The sequence below is a fragment of the Carassius auratus genome, chromosome 30 (genome assembly GCF_003368295.1).
Source record: "Carassius auratus strain Wakin chromosome 30, ASM336829v1, whole genome shotgun sequence".
Taxonomy (NCBI): domain Eukaryota; kingdom Metazoa; phylum Chordata; class Actinopteri; order Cypriniformes; family Cyprinidae; genus Carassius; species Carassius auratus.
Window position 1 is genome coordinate 8,531,647 of NC_039272.1, and position 12,578 is coordinate 8,544,224.

Consider the following 12,578-nt stretch of genomic DNA (forward strand, 5'->3'; position numbering starts at 1 on the left):
ATGGTTTCAACTGCACGCAACGAAGGGTATGTCTTGGTTGGCCAACTACTAAACGTTCACCGCTTCAGCGTTATCCAGTGAGCGGTGTGCTTCGTCTCTTCTTAAGACATTAAAAATATTGTCGTAAAGTTATTTTAAACGAGAAAGGAAATGGCGGTAAACGCAGGCCCTGCAAATTCCGCAGTGATCGCTGACGTCTCGTTCTCGTTTCAGGATGAACTGACTGCGACCCTGCAGAACGCGCTCGGCGTCGCGGTAGAGATCGCCGTCGCTGAGATCACGAGACTGTTGGACAGAGCACTCAAAGACGTGCAGGTCAGAATTCAACAGGCTTTACGGGACAACAGTGCTCTGAAGTTCAAGCTACAAACAGCTGAAACACAACTTACTAATGTCTGTGGTCGCTTAAATCAACAGCCACAGAATTTTGAAGATTTTAACGTTAGCAGAGAGCTGGTGACGACCCCCATTAGCTGTAGCGGAGTACAGCGCGGGGGTTCACAGTTAAATCCCCTTAATAACGTCCGGCAACAAACCGAGCACGCTGTAGACTCGAAACATGTATATGAGGTATGTGGACACAGGGAAACTGATGTATTCCAGCGAGGACCAGTCTGTGGGAACCCCCAAGGAGGCGCATGCGCGCAGGCTTCCAGCTTGCTAGAAGAGTCAACCCCCTATAGATTAGAGGAGACAAATGGTAAGTTATTCGGAGACGATTAAAATGCGTACGTTTAAAGGCTTAAACCATTTAAAATTACCGAATGTCAATGATTTCGCAATAACAAACCGCCCCTGTAACACCTGGCACATTTTGGCTTCATGTTCATTTATATCCCTTGTGGGTTGTTATTACCCATAACCTTGTGCTGTCGCAGTGGTGAAATCTATATACACTTGTATGACACTGTTCAGGGTTCAAGTTGTTTAAAACATGCAATAAAAAAAAAAAAAATTGTTTTTGTTCTCAGATGTCAGGTGTTTTGTGTTACATTTTCTGTTATTTTGTGAAAATGTTACAGTTACCAATAAGCCATCCCATAATAGCTTAAACATTTCCACAACATTTTTTGTGGTAAATTTCTGGCAAAACTGCCTTTTTTATTTTTACGTACATTTAACAAGATTGTTTTCTACAGTGCATGCTTTGGAAAGTATTGATGAAATTGAATGAGACACTTCTTTTTTTAGACTTCAAGAATGAGCAACACAGTATGACCAAAACTGAGCAGGGATGTGCTGAAATGGTTACAAACGTGCTGAGTGAGGAGTCATCCCTTGAAGTGGCTGTAAAGGTAGAAAAAGAGGAGGGATATGGTGAACCAGTCCCAGTTACCCTCTCTGTAGTGGAGGAGCCTAACTCAGACAGACTTTCTCTGGCACAGTCTCAACTACTGGAAGACTGGAGACCTGAGCCATTGCAGTCAGAGAGCTGCCAAACAAACATGCACTGCCAGTCCACCAGCCAATCCCTAGGTAAGTGCTGTATAAGTAATATGTCATGCTAGTGAGGCTGATATTATTTTGCAAATGGTATTATATTATCAGGACATAAAAAAAATATCTGGTCTTAAAATTGGACCAGACGAACATCAACACATGACATATTACACAGTGTAATTATGTATTTAACAAAAATAAAGTGACAAAGTTGTGACACCCTTACTGTTAACACATGAATCAAGAGTGTAAGTAGAACTCAGGCACTGCTAATCAAATTCCTTGAATTAATTGATCATCAAAAAGTGTGAAGCAGAAGTTTTGGCAGTTTGCTGGTCTGGAGCCTTCAGGTGTGTGTTAACACAATATCAATGAGATAAGACATCAGCAATGATCTTAGAGAAGAAATTGTTGCTGCCATCAATCTGGAAAAAGTAATATGGCCATTTTCAAACAATTTGAAGTCTGTCATTCTACAGTGAGACCGATTATATTTGCAAGTGGAAGACTTTCAAAACAGACACCAATCCTCCCAGAAGTGGATGTCCCAGCAAATTCACCCCAAGATCAGACCATGTAACACTCTGAGAAATGTGGTTTTATTAACAAAGTTCAGGAGGAGCACGATCAGATAATCATCCAAATTGGCACAGGTGCATCTAGTTTAGCTAATCATCTTAACTAGCACACAAGCTTGTATATATATCCAGTCTTCCTACCTCCTGTCCCACGTCGGTTTTTCGGTATCCCTCCTCCACCCCAACTCCTCACTTCTAATCTATTTACAGCTAAAGCTTGGCGACGATTGGGTGAGGAAACGGGACAATGATCCCAAGCACACAAGCAAATCTACAACAGAATGGCTGAAGAGAAAAGAATCAAGGTTCTGCAATAGCCCAGTCATGGTCCAGACTTCCACCTGACCGAAATCATGTGGTGAGAGCTGTGCATAAACAGATGACCACAGACCTCAATAAACTGGAGCAACGTAGTATAGAAGAGTGGGAGAGAAATTCTTCCAGAACGATGTGAGCGACTGATTAAGTCTTACAGAAAATTATTACTTCAAGATTACTTCATAACTGCTAAAAGTGGATCTACAGGCAATTGAATCAGGGTGTCCAAACTTTGTCAATCATGACTTTAACACCTTGGTTTTGCTTTTGTTAATCAATTAATGACACAATGTGATATGTCATGATATTGTTCATCTGAGGCTTTATTTTGAAATTTTAAGACTTTCCAAGGACCAGATATTTTTGTTATGTCCTGATACCATGGAATTCAGTAGGATGTCCTAACATTCTCACATGACGTATATGCCATTATGCAAGACTTTCTTTAATGTATTTTTCCCTTTCCTTTGCCTCACAACCTAGATTTCCTGTCATCTTCAAGCTCAGGTCAACAAAGCCACTTCCCAAAGCTCCACAACAATTACAAGGGTCCTGAGCGCCATGCGTTTCCCCCTGGCCGAAGATTGTATCGTTGTGGCCTGTGTGAGCGAGACTTTAACCGTAAACAACATCTCAAGATCCATCAGAGGATCCATACAGGAGAGAGGCCATACACTTGCTCCATCTGCAGCGCACGCTTCCGTCACGCATTGACCCTCAAGCGCCACTCCCGCATCCATACAGGAGAGAAACCTTATGTTTGTGAACAGTGTGGGAAAACGTTTAGAAATGATGGTGGTTTGAAGTTCCATCAGTGTTCATGACAACAGTTGTATAAATGCACTGTTTATGGTAGTCATGTGTTGCAGGATGAATCCCAGCATAGGGTCACCCTTGGAACAGAAAGATTATTAAATGGATGATTCACCCAAAAATAAAAAAACTCTGTAATCATTTACTCCCCCTCGAATTGTTCCAAATTACTGTAGTTAATATTTGATATTTAATATCCAAGATATTTTAAATGAAACCTGAGTGTTTTCTGTCCATCCATTAAAAGTCCAGCTAACCAAAACTTTCAAGAACCAAAATTAAGTTGTTGCTTTTTAAGTTTTTTTTAATTATTATTATGAACATTTACTTCAGCCTTTTATTTACATCTTAACAATAATCAACATGCATAAATAGAACATGGCATTTGGTAAACATAGAAGCTTAATCACTGAGGTTTGTTGTGGCTTGTGATGCATACGTGATGCACTTTATGTTTGTGTGTTTATATGGAGAATCCACAAGACTTGGATTAAACTTTTCATATGGATTTGTTTTACAACGCCTTTTGTGGACTCTTTGGATCTTATAAGTTTTAGTTACCTAGACATACAGGGGAGGGGCAAAACCTGTTTTATTTTTATTAAAATATATCTTAATTTGTGTTTCAAAGATTAAACAAAGTGTAATGGGTTGGAAGTTACATGATGGCGAATAAAAGAATTGAACTTTTTAGGTGAACAATCCCTTTGAGATGATATTCCTGGATTTATCCATGAAATGACTGTCCCTGCTTTAAAGTTCAAAGCATCGGGTCAAGTAGATATCTATAGTACCTTAATGTCGTTCAAAAATATCCTTATTTCCCTAAGATTTAAAGTTCCTGAAAAAAAGACGCTGACTATGGACAATACTTTGTTGTATAAGACTTTAATATGAATACTGTTAGATTGAATGAGATGAAGTGATGACAATAAACAATAACATTAAAAACACCACAATTGGAAGGAAAACAAGTAAACTGTTAAGAAGAACCGAATAAAAAATAGGTTGCTACTAAGAATACTTAAATGCATTAATACTTCAAATGGAATGGTGTATTGCACCATGAGCTGTTCTTTTAAGATTTCTTACATATTAGGTAGAAAAGAGAGTGGCAGAGAGTCATAATAAAGATAATGTACAGTCAGTTTCACTAATAAGGTACAAACCAGCTTGTGTCAACTGGTCCTACTTTATTGAGTTTTACTTGAGTTGTTATGCCTGCTGACGAAACTCCAAGTCAGTCAGGTGTATGTCATAGCATAGATTTAAAGCACAGGAGAAAAAGATGGGATCGATTGCAATGCTATTTTTGTTTTATAGATTGCATGATTGTGAAAATATTTATTTTACTGGTCACTTCTGTATAGCAATTAACAAATCTTGCATTTACATTTTATACAATATTATCCAACCCTGGGAGGAATCTCTGTTTAGGATTGTGGTCCCATAAATCTCTGTCTTTCTGCTCTCGGCTTTGTGCAAGTTAGTTCCCAGTAGTTTGCTTTATCCTTGCTACAATCACTTTCCAAGCAGATAAAACAAAACTGGTGAGTGCATGATTTGCATATTACAAATTTGCATCCCTTTTCATGCATAATCAGATTATGACATTTAGGACAGGCTCTGAATGTTGGACAACCAAACACTCTGCTCTGTGGATCTGATACCAAGTCACAGGTTAGCAGTGTGGAGACGAGGGGGCACAGCTTGTTGGGGCAGGCAGCAGAAGAGCAGGGGTAACGGCAGGAGCCACACAGGAGCCACACAGGAGCTGAGAGGTCGGGCATTGAGTGTCCTGAAGCAGTTCAGTAGAACCATTTATACATGCAGAGAAATAAACCAGGCTCTTTGGAAAAAATGCAAGAGATGTGTGGAAATTAATAAAAATGTACAACTTCATGACAGCATATGAGCCATTTTCCCCAGGACGCGTCCTTCCCAGGATTTTTATATTGCCTAAAATATCCAGATTTTGTTTTTTTTGTGTGTTGTGCAGAAAGATCATTGTATGACATTCATAAGAGCTATAAAGAGCAGAGCAGACAGCTCCTTATGTATTCAAATCAGTCTCTTGGTAGTTTAGTACAATGATCGGTGCGCAGCGACGCTTCAAGTTGAATGAACGAACAAACACCTAACATGTGCGTGTATTTACATTGCTTTGATCGCTCTATGTATATCTCACCATCTCACACACCACGATTGTTTGATTATGTACCGTACCTGCATGCTATTGGTCAAACTACTTTGGATGTTTTAGGCAATATAGAAATCCTGGCAAGGACGTGTCCTGGGAAATTGGCTCATATGGTCACCCTAAATGAAGTAAACATAAAAGTGCTTACTGTGTTTGTGGGACTTGGTTTGTTTCCATCTTCCTGAGTTCCAAACGTGTTTACAGGTTGGATATTCATTATTGATTGAGTTTGAGAGAGAGGATAAAGCACCTTTTCAGACCAGACAGAAGATACAATGAGTGATTTGCTAAGTTTGATCCAGTTACTTAACCATTATCACTGCCAGAACTAGAGTGTCATGAGGCATCACTGTCTTTTTGCTAACCATCCCTTTTTACACAGCTTTTTACAGATCTTTTGTATTTGACTGGTATTTAATTATGCAACCATGTTATAAGCTATACGCTATCAATAGAATGTATTTAACATAAGTGTTCTCACCTCTAAAACATTTTCCTTCTTGCTGAGATCATCAGTCAAATCATACACTTGTGAATTTCCTACAGAACAATCATTAGAAGTTTTTTAAGTATTTTAACAAACAAAATGTGCAATAAGAATAACTGAAGCATTGATTAGGCATGTTGCATCGTATATCCTCAGGTCAAAGTGAAAGTAATTTCTCAAAAGCTGCAAATATATCTATGAACAAATTTGTTAATTATTTACCATTCAAATGTACAAATTGTTAATAAACAGCAAATACCTGATCCCACTGTTGTCTGTCCTCTTCCATTCCACCATATAACCATGTCTCTCACGCTTCTTAGCTCTTCCTTGTTTGTGTTTATACCTTCATTTTTCACACAGTTGTTTCTGGTTCTAGTATGTTTCATCATTCCGGTTTCAAATTATAAAAAATCCTCACTGTAAACAGGCTACCTGTCCAGTCCTGTCGATTTGTTCTGTGTGGGAATGAAAGTGGATAGTATTTGCTTACAGGAAACCCAACAGCTGAGCTTGGGAAATTCCTGGAAATTTATTACATGATAATAAAAGTTTTAGTGATTTGAAATCTTCGGTGTATTTGTGAATTAAAACATACAGTGCATAATAAAATCCATAATATTCCATTGTAAATATATATTGAAATTTGGTTGTGTAACTGTGAGTTTACAAGAAACAATGTTACTGTTTCTCTTTAGATTTAAAATCAAATAAAACATGAAATACTCGACCTTTGCAATGGTATGTTACATAATAGCTGGTCAGAACTTTACTGTAATAAAAAATGTATTATGTTCCTGCAAAAGTTTATAAACAAAAGTTCAATATAGGTCTTTCACAATATCTAAAATCCATTTAGACTTGAGGTTTAAATGTAAATAGTGAGTTTTGTCACAGTAGTTGTTGATTTTGGATTAGCTCCTTTGTTAATATGAAGCTTAAATACTTCATCTATGAAACTGAGCGCTAACCTGTCAAACAGGTTTTCTTGCAGGTTTCTTGCAGAGGGCATTTGTTTCTGTATCTAAAAATCTTTACTCACACAATTAAACACCAGTGGTACATTTTTAAGATTTAAAACTACTAGCTCGAAGCCATTAGACATTAATTTCCAAAAACATAAAAAGTACAAAACAATAAAATGTAACAAATCTTATTATCAAGCCTGTTTGTTTGTAATAAAATCTTCTTACGCACCAGTCCATCGAGCGTCACTCACCCCAGTAAACACTCTGATATATGTGTGGAAGAGACCAGAAATCTGGTTCTAATCCCCTGTCTTGAGCCGAAACCCCATTATGTCTGAAGGTCCTTATGTAGGGAAGTAAATATTGTCCGCTTCTGAATCATGAATAGGATACTCTGCATGTGTGTGTTTGTGTGTGTGGGCACAAGTGCACTGTATGTGCATGCATATTGTATGCTTGTGTGTTTCTATCTGTCCAGTTCTGTCTTTTTAGAATCACAACATAAGTCAAGACAATGCCTTACATTCTCCCTAAGGTCTGAACCCAAACTGTCTAATGTGCTTAATGCATCTTTGATCTCCCTATAGTCCTGCCAGCAATGCCACTAAAGCCAGTCACAACACAAGAAGGCCTCTGATGATACGATTCCATATGATGTGGCATTAACTGTTTGCCAAAAGCAGTTCTCACTCAGTTCTTCTGCACATCAGTTTGGTCTCTGTGAAGACAAAAATATATTGTGATTGTTAATAAGGATGCTGAATGCAGAAAAAAACAAACATTTGTGGGTGATTAAACAGTTATTGGTCCACATTAAAAAAAATATTATGGAATGGGACCAGAAATTTTGTTACCCATATTCTTCAAAATATCTTCTTTCGTGTCCGGTGGAAGGAAAATATTCATACAGGTTTGAAATAACTAAAAGGTGAGTAAATAATGACAGAATTGTCATTTTGTTTGAACTATCCCTTTAAGTTACATAGAGAGAACATTGCTGTATATGTCACAAAAAGAAGTGAGAATTTGTGTTCATTGCCTATAAATAGTTAGCAGCAGTCACCTTATCTCTATGGCTCCGCTGATGAGCCCTGAACTGCTCGGGGTTTGTGAACATCTGTTGGCAGAATGGGCAGACTGACTCCAGGATGGTTTTCCATGGTACCCGTCCGACTGAATCTGGAGAGTTCAGTTGTTCTTCCAAGTGTTCTGCCGTTGTCCAGTGCTTCTGCTTATCCATGTGCACCATGTTAATAATAGACGGTCTGTTGTTTCTCACCACTGCTACATCACTACAAGATCCAGAACCAGATTCTGCTCTTGATCTGCAATCTGATTGCAAAGAAGCATCTGTGTGAGTAGCACGGGACCTGATAGGTGAGTTATCTTTCTCTAACCTCTGTGGCACCTCTGAGGGGTGGTCATTTTGAGGCCTCTCCTCCTTGCCTGAGACGGAGTTGTGTGTGTCTCTTGGGAAAGAAAATGATATAACTCTACTCCTGTCCTTGTTTTTTTGATCTCTTGCCTCATTGCTTTTGTTATTATTCACAGTCCCAGGCTGAGAGGGCCTCTTCTGTGACCCAGAGCCATCCTCTTTCCCCTTTGCATTAAACCTGACCAGACCTGCACTCCAGCTTTCCAGTGGAGGCACAGACAGCTGCTGAATGCAGTGGTGGAGAGATGGGTAGTCCACGTATTTAAACTTGGGGACCTTTTCCTTAGGACTGTCAGGCCTGTAGTTTGGTGCCTTTGCCAACGAGCAGGATCCCAGCCAGCTGTTCAGTGGAGGCACAGAAAGCTGTTGGATGCACTGGTGCAGGGAAGGGAAATCCACATACTGGAAACGAGGCACCTTACGAGGAAGATCACAGAGATCGTCTTTTCTCACACAAATTTGTGTGGAGGTCTCAGGGTCATCCTGCTCCTTCCTGATCACTCTATCCACTGTGTCACACTCAGCTGAGGCAGAGCGTTTGGCATTTCCACCTCCATCTGGTGGCAGGTACCTCCTGTCCTCCATCCCTCTGAACGCACAATGGTGCTTTCACTTCTGTGACTATAAAGAGATATAAAATGTGATGACTTTATGAATAATATTAAGTATCCTAATCAGTTCTTTAAATCGGGATCCATTCTGATTGTGATTAGTGTTTAATGAATATTCCGCATTTAGCAAAAAAGGTGCGGTCAAATAAATTTCAGTAATAGAAGGTCCATTTTCTTTTGCCAATAAAAAAGTCACTTTCAAACCAAGTACTTTTTCATGGTGGGTTTCACCTGAAGAATCTTTCGAAGCAGAAGTAAATGTGATCACACATTAATGTTAATTGACCACAAAAATGATTTAGATTTTCTTTAAAAAATAAATAAAATCTAACTTAGATTTTATGACTAGGCACTAAATAGTGAATAGGGCAAAGTTTTAAAAACAGAAATGTGAAGCTTATAATTTTATGGAAGCACTTACATCAATTCTTGTGTTAAAACAATTTTACAGTTGCTTAAGGGCTTTATGATTTACAATTTAATGTAATAATAACAAAGTTTAGCAAAGGTTAGTAAATTCTGTGTATTTGTGTTCTGCGGAAAGAATGGGTATTTTAATGTTTGACAGATTTGTTTGCTTTTTAAGAAAAATAGGAAACACCACATTTTATTTTTATATTCATATTATTATTTTGTGGAAATAAAAATTGTGGCACAAGTGCCGTAAATTGAGCTTAACTTATATTCAACCCAGAATATAAGTTAATGTTTTTTCACGCAAATCAGCAAGGATCAAGGATTCCCAGTTTCGGTTCAACAAAACTGTAATTCAGTCTCTAGAAATTCTGGGACAAACAATAATTACAGATGTGGTTGATCCTATTACACATTAAATATAAAAAAGGCATTCATTAGGGATTCATGCCTTGATATATGAAACAGGCTTTTACATGCATACTGGGACCAGACCCTTTAAAAGAATACAACTCACCCTCACTATTCTCCTTGAGGGGGTGTAGATTTCACACTGTGTGGGTGGGTGGATGGCTGGATGGGTTTTGCTCTCCACAGGCCAGACTAGGAAAATGATAATAATAAAAAAAAAACTCAAGAGATGGCAGGAGATGTGTACACATAAGTGTGTGAGCACTAGAGAAAGTGACTATGTGTGTGTTCGTGAGGGGAGAGATGGTCTGAGTTGCTCCTGTAGCCCTGTGCCATGGGTATAAATAGCAGTCTGCAGGTATGGAGTAAAGGAGAAAAGTAGGTCAGCTTCAGACCGATCGCCTTCTCCAGGGGGCCCAAAACAAAATATCTGTCACACACACACACATGCAGGCACACACACACGCGCGCGCACACACACACACACACACACACACAAAACACTATAATCTTCTCTTTCAGTATTCACTGTGGTCAAAACCAAGAAAACCCTAAGAATACTGGCACACAAAGGCCTAGGAGCAGCCCAGCCCACCCTGACTTCAGATCACAACACACACATACTGAAATTGACACTGGTTCACTATCCATGTGTAATCAACAGGTGAAGAGATACCACATCTCCACCTGGTCAGCCCACAGGCTATATGTAAATGGAAGTTTTTTTATTTTATTTTTCTGATCTAGCATCAGTATCTCACAACCATGCCCCAAACATTATCTATAGTAAAAACATTAAACAAAATTCCTCTTATACTACAAGAAAGGATTAATGTCCCAGTGTTGAATGGAAATGCTCATGCTGTGCTTAGTTGTGAAACATTTTCTGTTTTTGTGAGAGCTGTGGTCAGTAGAGAGACTGAAGAACTGATTGTAGGTTTCAGACAAAAATAATTATGTATATAAATTGTACATGTATCTAAATATATTGTTTATATATAACAGTATAACAATATATAATAGGTTTACTGACTTTATATACATGTTATGTGTCAAAACAGTAACGATCATGACATGCAAATACTTACAATGCAAACTTTTGATACCTTGTTGCTAGTTTAAATAGCAAATTGGGTAAATGTAACATTACTATCTTCTTTTTCATATTTCTAAAAGCCCCCGAACATTGCCTGGCACAGAGAGAAAAACACACAGTAGAACCGCCCTGGAACCGTGCCGGGCGTGGGGGATAATAGCCGTGCTCCACATTCACATTTGCTGGGTTGTTCGTGAGGAACTGGGTCACGCGCCGTGGCCTACATTTTTAAGGTTTGTTGTCTTCGTTTTTCTCCTCCCCACATTTATTTGGGCTGGCTCCGCCCTCGTTGCCTGAGCAGTGCAACGGGGGTTGGGGAAGAGCGGCGGTTCGCACAGTTTGAAGCTGAGAGACCAAGCCAAGCAGTTAGATGCGCCCTCGCATGTAGACAAACAGAGCATTCACACGCGCGTAACAGCAGGACAGTGCGCGAGCCAGCGAGAAATACGTGCGTGCTGACACAACGAACTAATACAGAAACATGCGCCTGTCTATAAACATATAATTTAACTTCCTATCAAGCCACGTATCACCCCGTCAAATAATTCACCTGCCATTAATAGCGCAATAGAAAATAAGCTCATTCAGACAACTGTTATTACAAATCTGCATTAAGTCATACGAGATGACGACAATAATTAAGATATGAACAAATGGTAGGTTTGAATAAATATTTGAACGTATCAGATATAATTTAGGCTAACGTTTCACATTTCATGTTCCTTTAGTTTACCTTATTTTACCGTAGTCCGTGGAGGTCCGTGAAGTGCATGCCAATCCGTCGATTTAATCAGAATTGTGTTCGTCTTATTTCAAAGGAAAAAGAGCTTTATCATCGACACGTTATTTAAAATAAAACATAAGGAAATTATTTCTCTCTGGTTTGCTCTCTTGAAGGACCATTTAAACTTCTTCAGTTTGAAAACAGCGACAAAGGAGGGCATGTTATTATTTATCCTCTCTTAGTATCAGCGACACTTTACCAGAAACAGTTACTTAATGTGTAAAATGTGGTTTGACTCTAGGAGCCGCTATTCGGATTCTGATGGAAAGAAGCGAAAGCCAATCATAGTTTGGTCACGCTTCATGACACACCCATAGACTCCGCCTCACTTGCGTATCTTTACCCAATCAACGAGCTGATTAGTGATAGGTGGGCGGAGCCACCATGTCCTAGTTCTTGGCGAATTATAATTCAGCTCAGACTCCGTTTACTCGAGTCACCCGAGCGCGAGTTGACACCCAATCCTCCGCGCGTCTTTATCAATCAGTCATATTAGCCCTGACATATGCACACAAAACAGAGATGCATTTCCTTCTTTTAAAATCACACGGATATGCAACTCTTTTAAATGTTTCAAATAATAGCCTAATAATAAAATCTTGTCAGAATTAACACTATAGGATCTTTTGTCTCTTGAAATTATTTTGCCCCACTGTACCTGTAACTCTTGCCCAGTGTATACGAGAAACATGTTTGTACTTTATATTTGTTACTCCGATGTGCTAGAAGACTTCGTACTGACATGTTATTTCAAACTGTCCAGACAAATAAAAGATATGATGTCTGAGAAAATCCTATGACCTTCTTGCTGTTGATATTTAAAAAAAAAAAAGAAAAAATTCAGTGCAGTGGAAAGGTATTTCAGCTACTTATCTAATTTAAATGTCATTACATTTACATTTTCATTTAATGATTTAGCAGACGCTTTTATCCAAATGAGAACAATAGAAGAAGTCATGTTTCTAGGAAGGGTAGCCTAGTCTGTGTTCACTTATGGAGCTAAATAAGCACATGTGTGCAGTA

At 38.8% G+C, this 12,578-nt stretch overlaps 2 protein-coding genes across 3 annotated transcripts; one reads left to right on the forward strand and one right to left on the reverse strand.

The window, feature by feature from the left end:
- On the forward strand, window positions 1-3,666 carry LOC113049094 (zinc finger protein 460-like). The gene is made up of 3 exons (XM_026211137.1): window positions 1-700; window positions 1,192-1,476; window positions 2,820-3,666. The coding sequence occupies exons 1-3, from the start codon at window positions 151-153 to the stop codon at window positions 3,158-3,160; spliced, it is 1,176 nt and encodes a 391-aa protein (XP_026066922.1). The 5' UTR covers window positions 1-150; the 3' UTR covers window positions 3,161-3,666.
- Window positions 3,667-6,261: 2,595 nt separating this feature from the next.
- Window positions 6,262-11,943, reverse strand: LOC113049095 (uncharacterized). Of its 2 annotated transcripts, none has more exons than XM_026211139.1 (4): window positions 11,505-11,943; window positions 9,782-9,867; window positions 7,868-8,860; window positions 6,262-7,522 (listed from the first exon to the last, which is right to left on the reverse strand). In XM_026211139.1, the coding sequence occupies exons 3-4, from the start codon at window positions 8,822-8,824 to the stop codon at window positions 7,511-7,513; spliced, it is 969 nt and encodes a 322-aa protein (XP_026066924.1). In that variant the 5' UTR covers window positions 8,825-8,860; window positions 9,782-9,867; window positions 11,505-11,943; the 3' UTR covers window positions 6,262-7,510. The 2 variants fall into 2 exon arrangements, with proteins under 2 accessions (XP_026066924.1, XP_026066925.1); XM_026211140.1 differs by lacking the exon at window positions 11,505-11,943 and adding an exon at window positions 10,764-11,476.
- Between the last annotated feature and the right edge of the window lie 635 nt (window positions 11,944-12,578).